This window comes from Nerophis lumbriciformis, linkage group LG12 (genome assembly GCF_033978685.3).
Source record: "Nerophis lumbriciformis linkage group LG12, RoL_Nlum_v2.1, whole genome shotgun sequence".
In the NCBI taxonomy this organism is placed as follows: Eukaryota; Metazoa; Chordata; class Actinopteri; order Syngnathiformes; family Syngnathidae; genus Nerophis; species Nerophis lumbriciformis.
The window spans coordinates 25,120,088-25,138,933 of NC_084559.2; the positions used below are offsets into that span (position 1 = coordinate 25,120,088).

Sequence of the window (18,846 nt, forward strand, 5' to 3'; positions counted from 1 at the left end):
CACTGTATGTTATATTTCCAAAAATTATATATTTTGTTTTATTTAGGTTGATTGATAGTTTATTGGCATCAAACCATTGCTTTAGTATGTGGAGTTCACTCTCTACAGTCTCTAAGAGTTGGCCAAGGTCTTGCCCAGAACAGTACAGACTTGTATCATCAGCAAAAAGAATACAGTTGAGTTTTTTAAAGATTTTACAGATATCATTGATATACAATAAAAACAATGTTGGTCCCAGTACAGAACCCTGGGGCACTCCATGTGTTATAATATTTTTATCTGAATCTACATTGTTCATATGCACATACAGTTCTCTGCCACCAAGATAACTTTTCAACCAATCATGAGCAAGACCTCTGACACCATACCTCTGCATTTTGTTTAAAAGTAATGTGTGATCGATGGTGTCAAAGGCCTTACTCAGGTCAATAAAAACGGCAACAGCAAAGTCCCTCTTATCAATTGCAGTGGTTAATTCCTCAACTAGTTCCATCACTGCCATGGAAGTGGACCTGTTTGGTCAAAAACCGTATTGGTGTTCACTTAGCAAGTGATGCTTATCGATAAAACTGTCTAATCTTAGCATGTAAACAGGCAAACAAAAAGGCGAAGCTTAGCTCAGGAATCAAATTAGTAGCCGTCGTAAATGTTGCGTGCAAGCAAATAAGAAAGCCAGACTGAGTGTGGCGAAAAGCAGGGAATAAGTAGCTCTCTGATTAGTGCCCAGGAGCAGGTGAGCGTCCCGAACACTAATCAGAGGCAGGTGAAAACAATCTGCAGCCATGGCAGCTAAAACACAAACCTCGGGGTGCTCAAAACAGGAACTGAGGGAGTCAAAAACTAAACAAACATGACGGATCATGACATTAGTAGTTCTATACAGCATGCTCAAATATTTCCATGTACATAAGATGTGTGATTGTAAATAATGTTAATGAAATGAATCCTTAATAAAATTCCCTTCAAGAAAAAAGTGCCTTTTTAATAAAAAAAAGCCTTGTTTTATCCAAAAATGAGTTACTCATTGAAAAACAACCTAAAAATGGTTGATAGTTTTGAAATCCCCACAAATTAAGTTAAAATAATACCCTTATAATCCAAAAAATGGATTGCTCTTCATAAAAATAATTACAAAATTGAACTCACTCGCAACTCATAAGTTAGGTTATCAAAATAACCCAGCATTTTTTAGTGTGCACCATTAGTTAGTTGTCTGTGTGTGTGTGGTGTGTATGTGTTCTTGAGACAAGGAAAAGTACCTTCCATATTAGGACCGATGAACAAGTTAGGACCGAAGTCATGGTCCCAATACGGAAAACCATTGCATCTAATAGAGAATGTCTCATTTGCACCCCTGGTGGTGAAATCTATCAAAATGAGGGTGGTCCCAAAGAGGAGGGATTTTTCAAATTGACTGTGTGTCTGTTTTAAAAGTGCTCCGCCTCTGGTCAACATATGAAATAACATGTGTGTGTAAGAAATTGAAATGCGCCCCCTGTGGCCAAAATTGATATAAAAACAGAAAATAAATATGTATATAGAGACATACTGTAATAACTTGGAGTAATTAATGAAGATTAAAAACCAATTACAAACCAAAAATTCCCCCAAAATTAAATGAATTAAAAGCCGTCTTTTTCTCACAATGTGTCGACTTTTTTCTTAGAAAATTGGGAACAATATCTCATATTCTTTCTGTTTCTGTAATATTGCAATATTTTCTCGTAAGATTATTCGTTTTTTTATGTAAAATTATTACGTTTTAATGCAAAATGGTGACATTTGTCATATAAAATTCAGACTTTTATCACAATATTGCCAATGTTTTTGTTGTTCTTGTAAAACAGTGATATTTTTTCGAGTAAAATGATGACTTTTGTCATAAATCTGCCAAGTATAATTCTGATTATTTATATAATATTGCCAACATTTTAATGTTTTCTCATAAAATTGTGACTTTAGTCGAGTAAAATTACGATTATTTTCATAAAATTGCCAACATTTTAAGCTTTTATTGTAAAACTGCGACTGTTATTGAGTAAAATTCCAACTTTTATCATAATATCGCACAAATGTTCCGTTTTTCTTGTAAAATTTTGACTTGCGTTGAGTAAAATTACGACTTTTATTATAATACTGCCAAAATTCTAAGTTTTTCTTGTGAAATTCCAACTCATTTTCCACAACAAGCTTTTTTATATTTGCATAGTATGTATATATTATTAATGTTGTAAATACAAATCTTTATGTATCTAGAAAGAGGTAGGCATTTTTCAGAAGTCTCAAGAAGGTAACAAATAAAATAATGTGTGTGTGTGTGTGTGTGTGTGTGTGTGTGTGTGTGTGTGTGTGTGTGTGTGTGTGTGTGTGTGTGTGTGTGTGTGTGTGTGTGTGTGTGTGTGTGTGCGCGTACCATTGCGTCCAGGAGCTGGATGCAGCGTTGCAGTTTCGGCCTTGTCTCACAGTAAAGACGGAAGAGCTGCCTTCCGATAGGTTGCTTCTCACATATGCTGACATAGTCTTTCTCTACTAAAAAAAACACAATACATTAATTTGCAGATAAACACACTTTGGTCACACTTCAGGAAGCGTACACATTAGGGATACGCCGATCAGGTTTTCATGCTGCGGATTCCTATGACTGAGCTCAGCCGATACCAACACCGATACCAATCACGTGTATCAACAGTACATTTTTAAATGTATTTATGGTGAGTTCTATTGACAGTTCAAGAATATCAACACAGTATTTAGGCCTTGTCTGTATTAAGCCGGATAACTCTTTAAACGAATAATTGTTTAGCCTAAACATCGTGTCAGCCACACTAAACCATCGTTTAAGGACATGAATTCCATTGATCACTTTACTGAGCGAAACTCTTTATTGTCGGCCATAAACACATCACCAAAACATTAGTAAAAAAAATGATATCTAGCAAAAGTGGTCATTTTCTGCAGTACAAACCAGACCAAAAGCTACTTTGTTATATCAACAGCAGCCGCTCGCTCGTTCTCACTTGCGCCAACACATGCACGTATGGCACTTAGCCAGTGATGCGTTTACAGCCACACAAAAAGTCGGACAACTCCAACACCACACATAAAGTGTCATCATTCCAGGTCGTTACACTATGATTTACCAATCAAATATGTGCTTATTCTAGTGTCATTTATTAGGAATCTTAATTTATAAATATTAATCATGAAAGGCTGCTAGTATATTAAATAAATACTAATAAAAATATATTTTTTACAAACAGGAAGTTGCAGGAATGTATACATGATCCCCTGCTTACATCTCATTGTGCAACATGTGAATGTTTTAATGGGAACTAAATGCAATGTCTGAAAGGGGTACAAACTATTTCCAAAGCAGGACCTCCACCCAGACAAACAATACAAGTACACAGTTCACGAAAAACAATATTTTTTGTTATTGTCATTGTAAGTGGGCCTAAACACTTATATTAGAAAATCATCTCATGGAAATGACCTTAGTGTAGAAGGGGGCCTTAAGCTAGTTCCTTATTTCCTTCCTCTATATGTAACATGCTCAGCTTCGCCCTTCGGTGATAATAAATACCTGATAATGATACTTAGGATACTAAGAATTTCAGTTTATTTGCCGTAATGGAAGTGATTGTTGTTAGCTTAGAGGAGCAGTGTGTGTGAAGACACTAATTAACTGCGAGCTGCTTGTCAGTCATGGGGACTAAAAATATATACAGTGTCAGCCAGAGGGGATCTGCATTGGTTTTTGGCAATAAAATCCAGTAATCGGCAAAAGCGATCACATACCTTTTTCATTAAAATTCAAGGATACTGATTGGTGGGCGATGGATCGGCACATCCCTAATACACGTGCACACATATCCACCATACCTATGCTGTTGCCCAGCTCAGTGCACTGACTTATGTGGGGGAAGCGAAGGATCTCCTTCCATTTTTTGCTCCGCCCTTTCCGCTTGCCTCCTCCACCTGCATCAAAAGCAAAAAACAAAATTATATATTAGTGTTGCCCCGATACCAAAGTTATTTCGATACTTTTCTAAATAAAGGGGACCATAAAAAATTGCTTTATTGGCTTTATTTTAACAAAAAATCTTACAGCACATTAAACATATGTTTATTATTGCAAGTTTGTCCTTAAATAAAATAGTGAACATACAAGACAACTTGTCTTTTATTAGTAAGTAAACAAACAAATGCTCCTAATTTAGCTGCTGACATATGCAGTAACATATTGTGTCATTTATCATTCTATTATTTTGTCAATATTATTAAGGACAAGTGGTAGAAAATGAATTATTAATCTACTTGTTCATTTACTGTTAATATCTGCTTACTTTCTCTTTTAACATGTTCTATCTACACTTATGTTAAAATGTAATAATCACTTATTCTTCTGTTGTTTGATACTTTACATTAGTTTTGGATGATACCACAAATTTGGTTATCAATCCGATACCAAGTATTTACAGGATCATACATTGGTCATATTCAAAGTTCTCATAGGTCCAGGGACATATTTCCTGAGTTTATAAACCTAATATACATTTTTAAAAACCGAAAGAAGATGTTGTGATGCCAAAAAATATAGACGGAATCATAGTAGTATCAACTAGATACGCGCCTGTACTTGGTATCATTACAGTGGATGTTAGGTGTAGATCCACCAATGGCGTTTGTTTACATTTTGACGCCGGTGAGCTATGGTGTGTAGTGAAGCATATTTAGATATTCCTTGTCCTGCAGGGATGATACTTGTAAGAAACGTACTTTATTTGTCGCCATGGAGGCGAGGATTAGTGATTTGGAAGTAGCTAAAACACTGCCGACTGGGGCTGGACTTTAGCCGCTAGCTAGCTAGCCATGTCTTAAAGTACTTCTTCCGGTGGGCGTTTCAGTGTTATAACTTCACCTTTATCGTTAGTTTTTAAGCCAAAATGCGTCCGTTCTCCCTTTTCTGTCGACACACCTTGTCTGCTTGTAAGTACTCAGTGATTGTGCGCTGCCGAACATGCTCCTCTGCTCGTAAACCAGCAATGACACTACGTGACGACGACGGGGGCGCAGAGGGGATGGCGGACTGGTACTTTTCAGAGGCGGTATAGTACCGAACATGATTAATTAGTATCGCCAAACTATGCTAATACCGGTATACTGTACAATCTTATTATAAATATATATATTGTATTTTTCGGAGTATAAGTCGCACCTGCCGAAAATGCATAATAAAGAAGGAAAAAAAACATATATAAGTCGCACTGGAGTATAAGTCGCATTTTTTAGGGAAATTTATTTGATAAAACCCAACACCAAGAATAGACATTTGAAAGGCAATTTAAAATAAATAAATAATAGTGAACAACAGGCTGAATAAGTGTACGTTATATGAGGCATAAATAACCAACTGAGAACGTGCCTGGTATGTTAACGTAACATATTATGGTAAGAGTCATTCAAATAACTATAACATATAGAACATGCTATAGGTTTACCAATCAATCTGTCACTCCTAATCGCTAAATCCCATGAAATCTTATACGTCTAGTCTCTTACGTGAATGAGCTAAATAATATTATTTGATATTTTACGGTAATGTGTTAATAATTTCACACATAAGTCGCTCCTAAGTATAAGTCGCACCCCCGGCCAAACTATGAAAAAAACTGCGCCTTATAGTCCGAAAAATACGGTGTATATATATTTGATTATTTTGGAAAAAGTAACCAAGTTGGTCTTTCTCAGCAGAGTTGTCAATGATAGGCGGGGTGGAGTTGTTGCAGGCAATTCGCTGAAGGAAATCATAGTCTCAGCTTGTATATATAATTCATCGATTACGTCGTACTTCCTCTCTGAGATCTCTCGTCTCTCCACTGAATTTTTCTCATAGCGTGTGTTTAAAGTGTGTCTACACGGGCAGAAAGCCTTTCCTGACCTTCTCAGTTCCCAACAGAGGTTGATACATGACTGTCAGACTCTTTTGCACTGCCGTGAATAATCCAGCATCAGCTTCCTCTGGCATCACCAACTCCAAAAAAAAAAAGCATCTGTTTACTCTTTAAAATACCTTTATTTTGTCAATTTGAATAAAGCCACGGCTTAATCGTGCCATTTCACAGTGAAATATGACATTCCGTCTCACACTGTACTGCAAAAACTGAAATCTAAGTAAGATTAAATATCTCAAATAAGGGTGATATTTGCTTATTTTCTGTCTGATAAGATAATTATTCTCACTAAGCAGATTTTATGTTAGAGTGTTTTACTTGTTTTAAGTGTTTTGGTCCTAAATGATCTCAGTAAGATATTACAGCTTGTTGCTGAGATTTGATGACCTATATTGACTAAAACATGCTTGAAACTAGAATATCAAGTGTTGCAAAGCTGTGTCATTAACACTCACAAGTATAAAACTACTTTTTTAAAGTAATCATTTCTTATTTCAAACATGAAATGTGTGTCTCATAATTAAAACAGATCACAGCCAGATGGACTTTGATGTTTTATTTTCAATGAAACAATAGAACATACTTTTGATTGATTGAATTTTGATTGATTGAAACTTTTATTAGTAGGTTGCACAGTGAAGTACATATTCCGTACAATTGACCACTAAATGGTAACACCCGAATAAGTTTTTCAACTTGTTTAAGTCGGGGTCTACGTAATCAATTCATGGTACAAATATATACTATCAGCATAATACAGTCATCACACAAGTTAATCATCAGAGTATATACCGTATTTTTCGGAGTATAAGTCGCACCGGCCGAAAATGCATAATAAAGAAGGAAAAAAACATTAATAAATCGCACTGGAACCCGGCCAAACTATGAAAAAAAATGTGACTTATAGTCCGAAAAATACGGTACATTGAATTATTGACATTATGTACAATATTTACAATCCGGGGGGTGGGATGAGGAGGATTTAGTTGATATCAGCACTTCAGTCATCAACAATTGCATCATCAGAGAAATGGGCATTGAAACAGTGTAGGACTGACTTGGTAGGATATGTACAGCGAGCAGAAAAACATAGTGAGTTCAGAAAGCAGAAGAACAAGTATATACATTTGATTATTTACATTTAGTTATTTACGATCCGGGGAGGTGGGATGTGGAGGGGGGAGGGTGTTAGGGTGTTATGTACAGTTGGCACAGTACTGTAAACTGACAGTTAATATTGAAACATTTAACATGTGACATTTCTAACAACAGAAATAGTTCATGCACATTCAGATAAATTCTTCAAAATTACAATAAAAAAAAAATTTGGTTGGGGAACGGGCTGTATATATATTCCTTGCGCACAAATTGACTGAAAGAGCACGCACTTGGCGCGATGATGTCATGTTATCGATGGGAAAATGCAAGAAATGTAATGCCGAGCGCATATCATTATGTCAAGATAATGGCACTAGCATTTAGCAGAATATTTTTCATCACATTGAGAAAAAAGGTCTCATATTTGTTTTTTCTATCAAGAAAAGTGCACTTGTTATTAGTGAGAATTAGAGATGTCCGATAATATCAGCCGATAAATGCTTTAAAATGTAATATCGGAAAATTATCGGTATCGGTTTTTTAATTGTCGGTATCGTTTTTTTAATTTTTATTAAATCAACATAAATAACACAAGATACACTTACAATTAGTGCACCAACCCCAAAAAACCTCTCTCCCCCATTCACACTCATTCACACAAAAGGGTTGTTTCTTTCTGTTATTAATATTCTGGTTCCTACATTATATATCAATATATATCAATACAGTCTGCAAGGGATACAGTCCGTAAGCACACATGATTGTGCGTGCTGCTGGTCCACTAATAGTACTAACCTTTAACAGTTAATTTTACTCATTTTCATTAATTACTAGTTTCTATGTAACTGTTTTTATATTGTTTTACTTTCTTTTTTATTCAAGAAAATGTTTTTAATTTATTTATCTTATTTTATTTAATTTTTTTTTTTTTTTAAAGGACCTTATCTTCACCATACCTGGTTGTCCAAATTAGGCATAATAATGTGTTAATAACTTCACGACTGTATATATATCTCGGTATCGGTTGATATCGGTATCGGTAATTAAGAGTTGGACAATATCGGAATATCGGATATCGGCAAAAAAGCCATTATCGGACATCCCTAGTGAGAATATACTCATTTTAAGGTATTTTTGTGTTCATTGAGGTTAGCTAATTTTACTTGTTTTTGAAAGTCTTGACAAGCCAAATTTTCTTGCTCTATTGGCAGATAATTTTGCTTAGTTCAAATAAAATGCCCCTTGCTTTTGTATTTTTTTGCTCTTGTTTTTAAAACACTGACTTATTGCAGTGTGTATTCAACTAAACCTTATTGACGTCACATCTGCCGTTCCCTGAAGTCCCTCAGACATAATCATGACTGCTTTTTATCAATTCCAGCTGTTGTGTCCGATGTCATGTTTGTCTGTTTTGCTGGATCCACGTCCTCTCTCTCGCCAAGTGACGGATGATTCCTTAAACTGTTAAGCGCAGTGGAAAAGGGCTGCAAGCGTCTGGACCACTGCGAGAGGCGATACCGCGGGCATGAGAACAGGAAACGCAATGACAAGCAAACATCTTTAAGTAATAAGGCTGGAATGTAAGCGGCACCACGTCATGCTGGAGCCTCTGAGGGGAAAGCTTCAGCACTTTTGTCTTCACATTACCGCCTCATCCTTCCCTTCCCTGCTGTTCCATTTCAAGTGTGGCTCCTTTGTTGCCTCCACCAAGGAGTGGTGTTGATGTAGTTAGACACAGACATGATCAATTGACAGCCATTTACATCCCATTCACTACGTTTTGAAAAATGTACTTTTTTCACATTTTGTTACGTTACAGCCTTCTCTGCTGGCCTAACATACACTTTATTGCCAAAAGTATTAGGCCACCCATCCAAATGATCAGAATCAGGTGTCCTAATCACTTGGCCCGACCACAGGTGTATAAAATCAAGCACATAGGCATGGAGACTGTTCCTACAAACATTTGTGAAAGAATGGGCCGCTTTCAGTGATTTCCAGCGTGCACTGCAAAAAGTCAGTGTTCAAAAACAATCAATCAATCAATCAATGTTTATTTATATAGCCCTAAATCACAAGTGTCTCAAAGGGCTGCACAAGCCACAACGACATCCTCGGTACAAAGCCCACATAAGGGCAAGGAAAAACTCACCCCAGTGGGACGTCGATGTGAATGACTATGAGAAACCTTGGAGAGGACCGCATATGTGGGTAACCCCCCCCCCCCTCTAGGGGAGACCGAATGCAATGGATGTCGAGTGGGTCTGACATAATATTGTGAGAGTCCAGTCCATAGTGGATGCAACATAATAGTAAGAACTCAAATCTTATCCGCCTCAACAAAAACTACCCTAAATTTTTGTTTAGTACAGTAGCATCGCTAACCCAACAAGGGACTCCTCCCAATAGCTCCACCCACTCGGCAGATGACTTTATGAATTTCTTTAATAAGAAAATTGAACTCATTAGAAAGGAGATTAAAGACAATGCAACCCAGCTACAACTACAGATACAACTGTATCTACGACGGAAAAACAAGAAAAAACAAAAACAAAAATTAGGGGTATTTTATTTGAACTAAGCAAAATTATCTGCCAATAGAACAAGAACATTTGGCTTGTCAAGACTTTACAAAACAAGTAAAATTAGCAAACCTCAATGAACCCCAAAATATCTTAAAATAAGTATATTCTCACTAATAACAAGTGCACTTTTCTTGGTAGTAAAAAAAATATGTTGAAAAATATTCTTAAATTAAGTAAATGCTAGTGCCATTATCTTGACATAATGATATGCGCTCGGCATTACATTTCTTGGAACCAGCAAACGTATACTAAAAACTAGTTTATTTTTCTTAATGGAAAGGCAACAAGAAAACCTACTAGCCGCTCAGGCAAATCATATAATCTAAAAATGCATTTTTCCATCGATAACATGACATCATCGCGCCAAGTGCGTGCTCTTTCAGTCAATTAGTGCGCATATATACATATATAATTTTTTTTAATTGTAATTTTGAAGAATTTATCTGAATGTTCATGAACTATTTCTGTTCAAAATTGTTTGAAATGTCACATGTTAAATGTTTAAATATTAACTGTCAGTTTACTGTACTGTGCCAACTGTACTACTATATGAGTATGTGTTTTCTATTGTTTTATTGAAAATAAAACAGCAATGGCTGTCATCTGTTTTAATTATGAGACACATTTGTGTCAAAATCATGATTTGTTTTTTTCATGCTTGAAATAAGAAATTATTACTTTAAAAAGTAGTTTTATACTTGTGAGTGTTGATGACACAGCTTTGCAACAGTTGATATTCTAGTTTCAAACATGTTTTACTCAATATAGGTCATCAAATCTCAGCAACAAGCTGTAATATCTTACTGAGATCATTTAGGACCAAAACCCTTAAAACTAGTAAAATACTCTAACAAAAAATCTGCTTGGTGAGAAGAATTATCTTATCAGACAGAAAATAAGCAAATATCACCCTTATTTGAGATATTTAATCTTACTTAGATTTCAGTTTTTGCAGTGTGGAACTGTCATAGTATGTGCAACAAATCCAGTTGTGAAATTTCCTCGCTCCCAAATATTCCAAAGTCAACTGTGGGCTTTATTATGAGAAAAGTGAAGAGTTTGGGAACAACAGCAACTCAGCCACCAAGTGGTAGGCCACGTAAACTGACTGGGTCAGCGGATACTGAAGCGCATAGTGCAAAGACTTTCTGCACAGTCAGTTGCTACAGAGCTCCAAACTTCATTTGACCTTCCAATTCCTTCCAACAGAAAACTTCATGGAATGGGTTTCCATGGCCGAGCAGCTTATCTAAGCCATACGTCACCAAGTCCAATGCAAAGCGTCGGATGCAGTGGTGTAAAGCACGTCGCCACTTGACTCTAGAGCTGTGGAGACGCGTTCTCTGGAGTGATGAATCACGCTTTTCCATCTGGCAATCTGATAGATGAGTCTGGGTTTGGAAGTTGCCAGGAGAACGGTACATTTCGAACTGCATTGTGCCGAGTGTGAAATTTGGTGAAGGAGGAATTATGGTGTGGGGTTGTTTTTCAGGAGTTGGGCTTGGCCCCTTAGTTCAAGTGAAAGGAACTTTGAATGCTCCAGGATACCAAAACATTTTGGACAATTCCATGCTCCCAACCTTGTGGGAACAGTTTAGAGAGGGCCCCCTTCCTTTTCCAACATGACTGTGCACCAGTGCACAAAGCAAGGTCCATAGATACATGGATGACAGAGTCTGGTGTGGATGAACTTGACTGGCTTGCACGGAGTCCTGACCTGAACCCGATAGAACACCTTTGGGATGAATTAGAACGGAGACTGAGAGCCAGGCCTATCTCGACCAACATCAGTGTGTGACCTCACCAATGCGCTTCAGTAAGAATGGTCCAAAATTCCTATAAACACACTCCGCAACCTTGTGGACAGCCTTCCCAGAAGAGTTGAAGCTGTAATAGCTGCAAAAGGTGGACCGACATCATATTGAACCCTATGGGTTAGGAATGGGATGGCACTTCAAGTTCATATGTGAGTCAAGGCAGGTGGCCAAATACTTTTGGCAATATAGTGTATATCGTGATCATGAATTCATTATATTCTCTTCATGTAATATTAGGCTCCAGTGTTGCTCTTTAAAGTTAGAGCTTTTATCCAATCAGAATTCAGCTAGTTTGTTGCCAGCGCTGTATGAATTCTGCCGGAGGCCTTTTGACCCAACAATAGCTGTGCAGTTTAACAAACGGAGGACATTCAGTTAACAGACGGTTGCGATAGCCGATCAGATCCCAAGTTGTTGCCATTCGCCTTACGTTGAACGTGACTGTGATTGGATGCTCACTTGTCACTCCCAGGTATCCAATCATAAGTTGTGATTTACGAAAGCAGAAAGTGGCACCGGAGCCATACCCGGCCAGCGGAGAAATCAGCGGTATTCACTTTTTTAACCAACAAAGTAGCAGAGTAAAATGTTGATTAGGTGGCAAACATAATTGTTTGCCTGCCACTTCCACTCAAATCAACCAACTACGAGCGGTATTGTGAGTTCAAATATATGTTTTCACATTCACATTTTTACAATTATTTTTGTTTTGACAGTACCACGTCCGATGCGGGTTTATTGATTTTTAAATGCGCCAAAAAAATAACCCTTTTTGTACACTAGTGATGAATTGAGTTGATTCAATACACAGGAGGGCGCAAGTGTGTTTCTGCATTGATTGATTGATTGATTGATTGAGACTTGTATTAGTAAATTGCACAGTGAAGTACATATTCCGTACAATTGACCACTAAATGGTAACACCCCAATAAGTTTTTCAACTTGTTTAAGTCGGGGTCCACTTAAATTGATTCATGATACAGATATATACTATCATATATACTATCATCATAATACAGTCATCACACAAGATAATCATCAGGGTGTATACATTGAATTATTTACATTATTTACAATTCGGGGTGTGGAGGTGGGGGAGGGGTTAGGTTTGGTTGTTATCATCAGTCATCAACAATTGAGAACAGAGAAATGGACATTGAAACAGTGCAGGTCTGACTTGGTAGGATATGTACAGCAAGTAGTGGACATAGAGAGAGAGAGATCAGAAGGCATAAGAAAAGTATCTACATTTGATTGTTTACATTTGATTATTAACAATCCGGGGAGGGTGTTAGTTTAGGGTTGAAGTTGCCTGGAGGTGTACTTTTATTGCGGTTTTGAAGGAGGATAGAAATGCCCTCTCTTTTATACCTCTTGGGAGCTCATTCCATATTGATGTGGCATAGAAAGAGAATGAGTTAAGACCTTTGTTAGATCGGAATCTGGGTTTAACGTGGTTAGTGGAGCTCCCCCTGGTGTTGTGGTTATGGCGGTCATTTACGTTAAGGAAGTAGTTTGACATGTAGTTCGGTATCAGGGAGGTGTAACGGATTTTATAGACCAGGCTCAGTGCAAGTTGTTTTACTCTGTCCTCCACCCTGAGCCAGCCCACTTTGGAGAAGTGGGTAGGAGTGAGGTGGGATCTGGGGTGGAGGTCTAGAAATAATATGACTAGCTTGTTCTGGGATGTTTGGAGTTTAGATTTGAGGGTTTTAGAGGTGCTAGGCTACCAGGAGGTGCATGCGTAATCGAAAAAGGGTTGAACGAGAGTTCCCGCTAGAACCCTCATGGTGCTTTTGTTGACTAGAGAGGAGATTCTATAGAAAAATCTTGTTCGTTGGTTGACCTTTTTGATTACCTTGGTTGCCATTTTATCACAGGAAAGATTAGCTAGCATAGTATTTTACAAGCCGTGGTCATGTGGCGACATAAATTATGGTATTTTGAGAGGTATTTATTGAAGTCGGACTAAGTAGGACATTACTGAAGGCCTAGGTGGGAAACGCGATAGAGCCATATTTAATTACACTGGTTTTGCCCCACATTCTGCACAAAATACCCTATAATGACAACATGAAAACGGTGTTGTTTAAATGTTTGCAAATATATAAAAAAATAAATAAATAAATAAAAGAATCGCGTAAGTGTGGACACCCTTCGCGCAATACTTTGTTGATGCACATTTGGCAACAATTACCGTAATTTTCGGAGTATAAGTCGCACCGGAGTATAAGTCGCACCTGCCGAAAATGCATAATAAAGAAGAAAAAAAACATATATAAGTCGCACTGGAGCCCGGCCAAACTATGAAAAAAACTGCGACTTATAATCCGAAAAATAAGGTAGTCTTTTTGACTATGATGCTACGAGCTTAGCACACCGATCTTTGGGCGCTTTACTCTTCGCAGCATCTCTCAAGCTCAATCAGCTTGGATGGGAAATGTTGGTTTGCGGCCAATTTCTGATCCCTGCAGAGATGTTCGCATGATTCAAGTCTGGGAAACAGGGCTGGGTCACTTGAGGACATCCACAGAGTTGGGAGTGGGCAGTCCCTGGCTCTTACATTTTAGGATTGTTGTACTACTGAAAGTTGACCTGTCAAACAGGTCAAGAGCACTCTTCATCCAGGATGTACTTTACTGTATGGATTAGTGTTGTCCCGGTACCAAAATGTATTTAGATACTTTTCGATACTTTTCTAAATAAAGGGCAATACAAAAAATGGCATTATTGGCTTTATTTTTAACAAAAAAATATCAGGGTACATTAAACATATTATTTCTTATTGCAAGTTTGTACTTAAATAAAATAGTGAACATACAAGACAACTTGTCTTTTAGTAGCAAGTAAGCAAACAAAGGCTCCTAATTTAGTCTGCTGACATATGCAGTAACATATTGTCTCATTTTCCATTCTATTATTTTGTCAAAATGATAAGTGGTAGAAAATGTACTATTAACCTACTTGTTCATTTATTGTTAATATCTGCTTATGTTCTCTTTTAACATGTTCTATCTACACTTCTGTTAAAATGTGATCATCACTTATTCTTCTGTTGTTTTGGATGATACCACACATTTAGGTATCGATCCGATACCAAGTAGTTACAGGATCATACATTGGTCATATTCAAAGTCCTCATGTGTCCAGGGACATATTTCCTGAGTTTATAAACAAAATATACATTTAAAAAAAACGAAAGAACATTATGTGATGCTAGAAAATAGCGATGTAATCCTAGTTGTATCGACTAGATATGCTCCTGTACTTGGTATCATTACAGTGGATGTTAGGTGTCGATCCACCAATGGTGTTTGTTTACATTGTGACGCCGGTGAGCTACGGTGTGTAGTGAAGCATGTTTAGCTATTCCTCGTCCTGCAGGGATGATACTTGTAAGAAACGTACTTTATTTGTCGCCATGGAGGCGCGGATTCGTGATTCAGAAGTAGCTAAAACACTGCAGACTGCGGATGGACTTTAGCCGCTAGCTAGCTAGTCATGTCTTAAAGCACCTCCTCCTGAGGGCGTTTCAGTGTTATAACTTCATCTTTATCGTTAGTTTTTAAGCCAAAATGCGTCCGTTCTCCCTTTTCTGTCTACACACTGTGTCTGTTTGTAAGTACTCCGTGATTGTGCGCTGCCGAACATGCTCCTCTGCTCGTAAACCAGCAATGACACGACGTGACGATGACAGGGGGGCGGGCGGGTGGTGGACCGGTACTTTTTAGAGGCGGTATAGTACCAAATATGATTCATTAGTATCGCGGTATTATACTATCGCATGTCTGCGATGGCTGTGTTCTTCAGGATGCAGGAAGGACAGGAAGCGGCAGAAGCAGCATGCAGCTAAGATGAGCCCTTTGAGACACTTGTGATTTAGGGCTAGGGCTGGGCGATATGGCCTTTTTTGAACATCTCGATATTTTTAAGCCATGTCACGATACACAATATATATCTCCATATTTTGCTTTAGCCTTGGATGAACACTTGATGCATATAATCACAGCAGTATGATGATTCTATGTGTCTACATTAAAACATTCTTCTTCATACTGCATTAATATATGCTCATTCTAAACTTTCATGCAGAGAGGGAAATCACAACTTAGTCAATTTACCAAAATTGTATTTATTAAACGGTTATTAAGCAGTGGCACAAACATTCATGTCATTTCAAAACAGAAAGTGCAAGATTGTCAGAGACATTTTAAAACAAGCTATGAGTGCACTTTTGTGCATGATGTCACTAACATGACATATCAAAACAACACTAAATTAAAGTGCACTTTTTGTTCAGAACGCAATAGCTTAAAACAAAGTAAGTGCACTTTTGTGCATGATGTCACACAAGATATTTCAATACCTGTAAAATAAAAATTAGCTGCATGATGGGAAATCAATTTGTGTATTTAAAACAAAGAAAGTGCACTTTTGTGCATGATGTCACACAAGATATTTCAATACCTGTAAAATAAAAATTAGCTGCATGATAGGAAATCAATTTGTGTATGTCCTTCACTATGTGGTAGGTTCCTGCGGACGTTATCTCCTTCTGTTGACTATTTTTTTAATACGGTGTTGATCTGGAAATGGTTGCCTCTGCATTTTTTTGGTGTGGCACCGAACGGAGATGTTGACATGCGGAGTAAGCACTCTTCATTCTCTAGCAGGTGACTTTTCAAATGATGCTACATATTAGCAGTAGGGATGTCCCGATCCGATATTTGGATCGGATCGGCTGCCGATATTTGCCAAAAATTGTGTATCGGCAAGGCATGGGAAAATGCCGATCCAGATCCAGTTTAAAAAAAAAACTCCGGTCCGTGTTTTCCAAAGCACCGATTTAAAAAATACATTCCACTTTTCTGCTGCTCCCTAATTTCCGTTCCGCATTTATCTTATCTCCATTCGGTTCCACACGCCCACACCATCAAAATGCAGAGGCAAAAATTTCCACATCAACACCGTATGAAAAAATTAGTGATTTTTTTAGTTGTGATTTCCTTCTCTACATGAAAGTTTAAAAGTAGCATATATTAATGCAGTATGAAGAAGAATGTTTTAATGTAGACATGCAAGCCTTGAAAGAACATTTTGAAAATCAAGACTACATTTCCTGCAAATGGGTGCATTTCTACCCTATATTTTAACTTTAGATTTATTCTCATATCAAACTCTTTTGGCTGTCTTTGTGACACTTACAAGCCAAGTGTCACAAGTGTCACAAGCCCCCCCCCCCCCCCCCACACCCTGGATTATAAATAATGTAAATAATTCAATGTGATTATCTTGTGTGATGACTGCATTATCATGATAGTATATATCTGATAGTATATATCTGTATCATGAATCAATTTAAGTGGACCCCAACTTAAACAAGTGGAAAAACTTATTCGGGTGTTACCATTTAGTGGTCAATTGTACGGAATATGTACTTCACTGTGCAACCTACTAATAAAAGTCTCAATCAATCAATCAAAACACAGAATCATCATACTGCTGTGATTATATGCATCAAGTGTTCATTCAAGGCTAAGGCAAAATATCGAGATATATATCGTGTATCGCAATATGGCCTTAAAATATCGCAATATTAAAAAAAGGCCATATCACCCAGCCCTAGTTTCAATGATGCCATTTCTGTTTGTCATGTATAATTTTGTCTATTTTGTGTTTATCATTGAATAAACAGGTCAGTTTCTTGTTACCAACCATTGTGTATTATTTAAACTCCCCTAATTCAGCTGGCTAGTTGTTATCAAGAGTACTAAAACCATCTTCAACATGATTCTGACAACTAAGTAGGCTAAATAACTTTAAACTTTAATACATGCTCGGATAGGCCAGTATCGGTATCGGTCAGTATCGGTATCGGATCGGAAATGCAAAAACAATATCGGTATCGGATCGGAAGTGCAAAAACCTGGATCGGGACATCCCTAATTAGCAGTAATGCTACTTTTTGTAGCAACGCTTTCTGCTGTTTTTCTCGGGAATTAATTCTTCCTTTATTTGTTACCAGATTCGCACCTTCTTTCTCTCGTATTACCACTCGCACCACAGCTAACGTTACCCATGCCGCTACCTCTCTGCTCCGCGAGGGCGTATACGTATGTGACGTATGTAAGAAGGCACGCTTGTTTTATGTCACTGTGAGAAGGAGAGACAACAAAGAGTGAGAAGAGCCTGTAGTGTAATGCCAGCAGCTAAAAGCAACTGCGTGAGAACGTATACGCGAATATCACGATATAGTCATTTTCAAACCCGCGATATATCGAGTACCGTATTTTTCGGACTATAAGTCGCAGTTTTTTTCATTGTTTGGCCGGGCTCCAGTGCGACCTATATATGTTTTTTTCCTTTTTTATTATGCATTTTCGGCTGGTGCGACTTATACTCCGGTGCGACTTATACTCCGAAAAATACGGTATATCGATATATCGCCCAGCCCTATTTAGGGCTATATAAATAAACATTGATTGATTGATTGATGATCGTTTATTCCAAACACAGGTACAACTTGGATCCTTAGCAAGGCATAACTTAAGGCATAACATGAACATGAAGCTAAACAAAACGGTCACGTAGATCGAACCACAAGCAAGTCTTAGCGCAGAAAAAAAAAAGAGTACACTGTCGCACGAGCTACTATTGATCATGCGCCTGCTGACTGGCGAGACAGGTCTAAAAAGGGGCATGGCTGTGATTGGCAGCAGGTGTGTCCTAATCAACAACCACAAGCCGGTGCATCGCGCAACAAGAAAAGTAAACACAAGGAGGAAAGGAGCACTGAGAACCGAACAGAATACTAAACTAAGAAAAACAAACACAAAGCAAGACATGACCTGCAGTGATAGGTCATGACACTCTCTTTCTATCAAGCTACTGCCACTGAAAGACAACGATGGTGCTACAAGGGCTGCACAATGTGCCAAAACATTTTTGATTTCAATAAAACATCACAATTGTGTTGTTTTATTTTCAAGGTGCTAATTTTAAAGCATCAGTACTAAAAACTAAAGAAACTAGAGATTCGTCCAAAATTGTATTAATATACTGAGTAAATAAAAACAAATAAATAAGAGAAAACAAAGTGGCATAATTGACCAATAAATGCTTTCAGTTGCCATGCTTTCAAGTGTAAGAAAGGATGCATTAGTTATTTTACAATGGTGGCCAAAATATATCATCAGAAAAGGTCAAATTATCATCAACCTACGGATGAAGTTGTTTCCAACTCAGCATTGGTAGTCATGTCCAGAACCACCAACTAGCTACCATTAGCAGTAGTAGCACAGTGTTTATCACATGGAAAGTAGTCTGTCACGGTATGGTTGCGGCTAACTGCGTTTTCCCGGGATGCAAACGGACGACTCCGGACAGGACTTG

At 37.7% G+C, this 18,846-nt stretch overlaps 1 protein-coding gene across 3 annotated transcripts in view; it reads right to left on the reverse strand.

Annotated features, from left to right (window-relative positions):
- grk5l (G protein-coupled receptor kinase 5 like) overlaps positions 1-18,846 on the reverse strand; it is a 134,132-nt gene that overhangs the window by 47,097 nt on the left and 68,189 nt on the right. For 2 of the 3 annotated variants that reach the window (XM_061986173.2, XM_061986175.1), the window contains 2 exons: positions 3,883-3,978; positions 2,414-2,529 (listed from right to left, as the gene is read on the reverse strand). In XM_061986173.2, coding sequence (XP_061842157.1) covers positions 2,414-2,529; positions 3,883-3,978 — 212 coding nt within the window. The remainder of the gene's footprint in view (positions 1-2,413; positions 2,530-3,882; positions 3,979-18,846) is intronic. The other variant, XM_061986174.1, reaches the window with a different exon arrangement.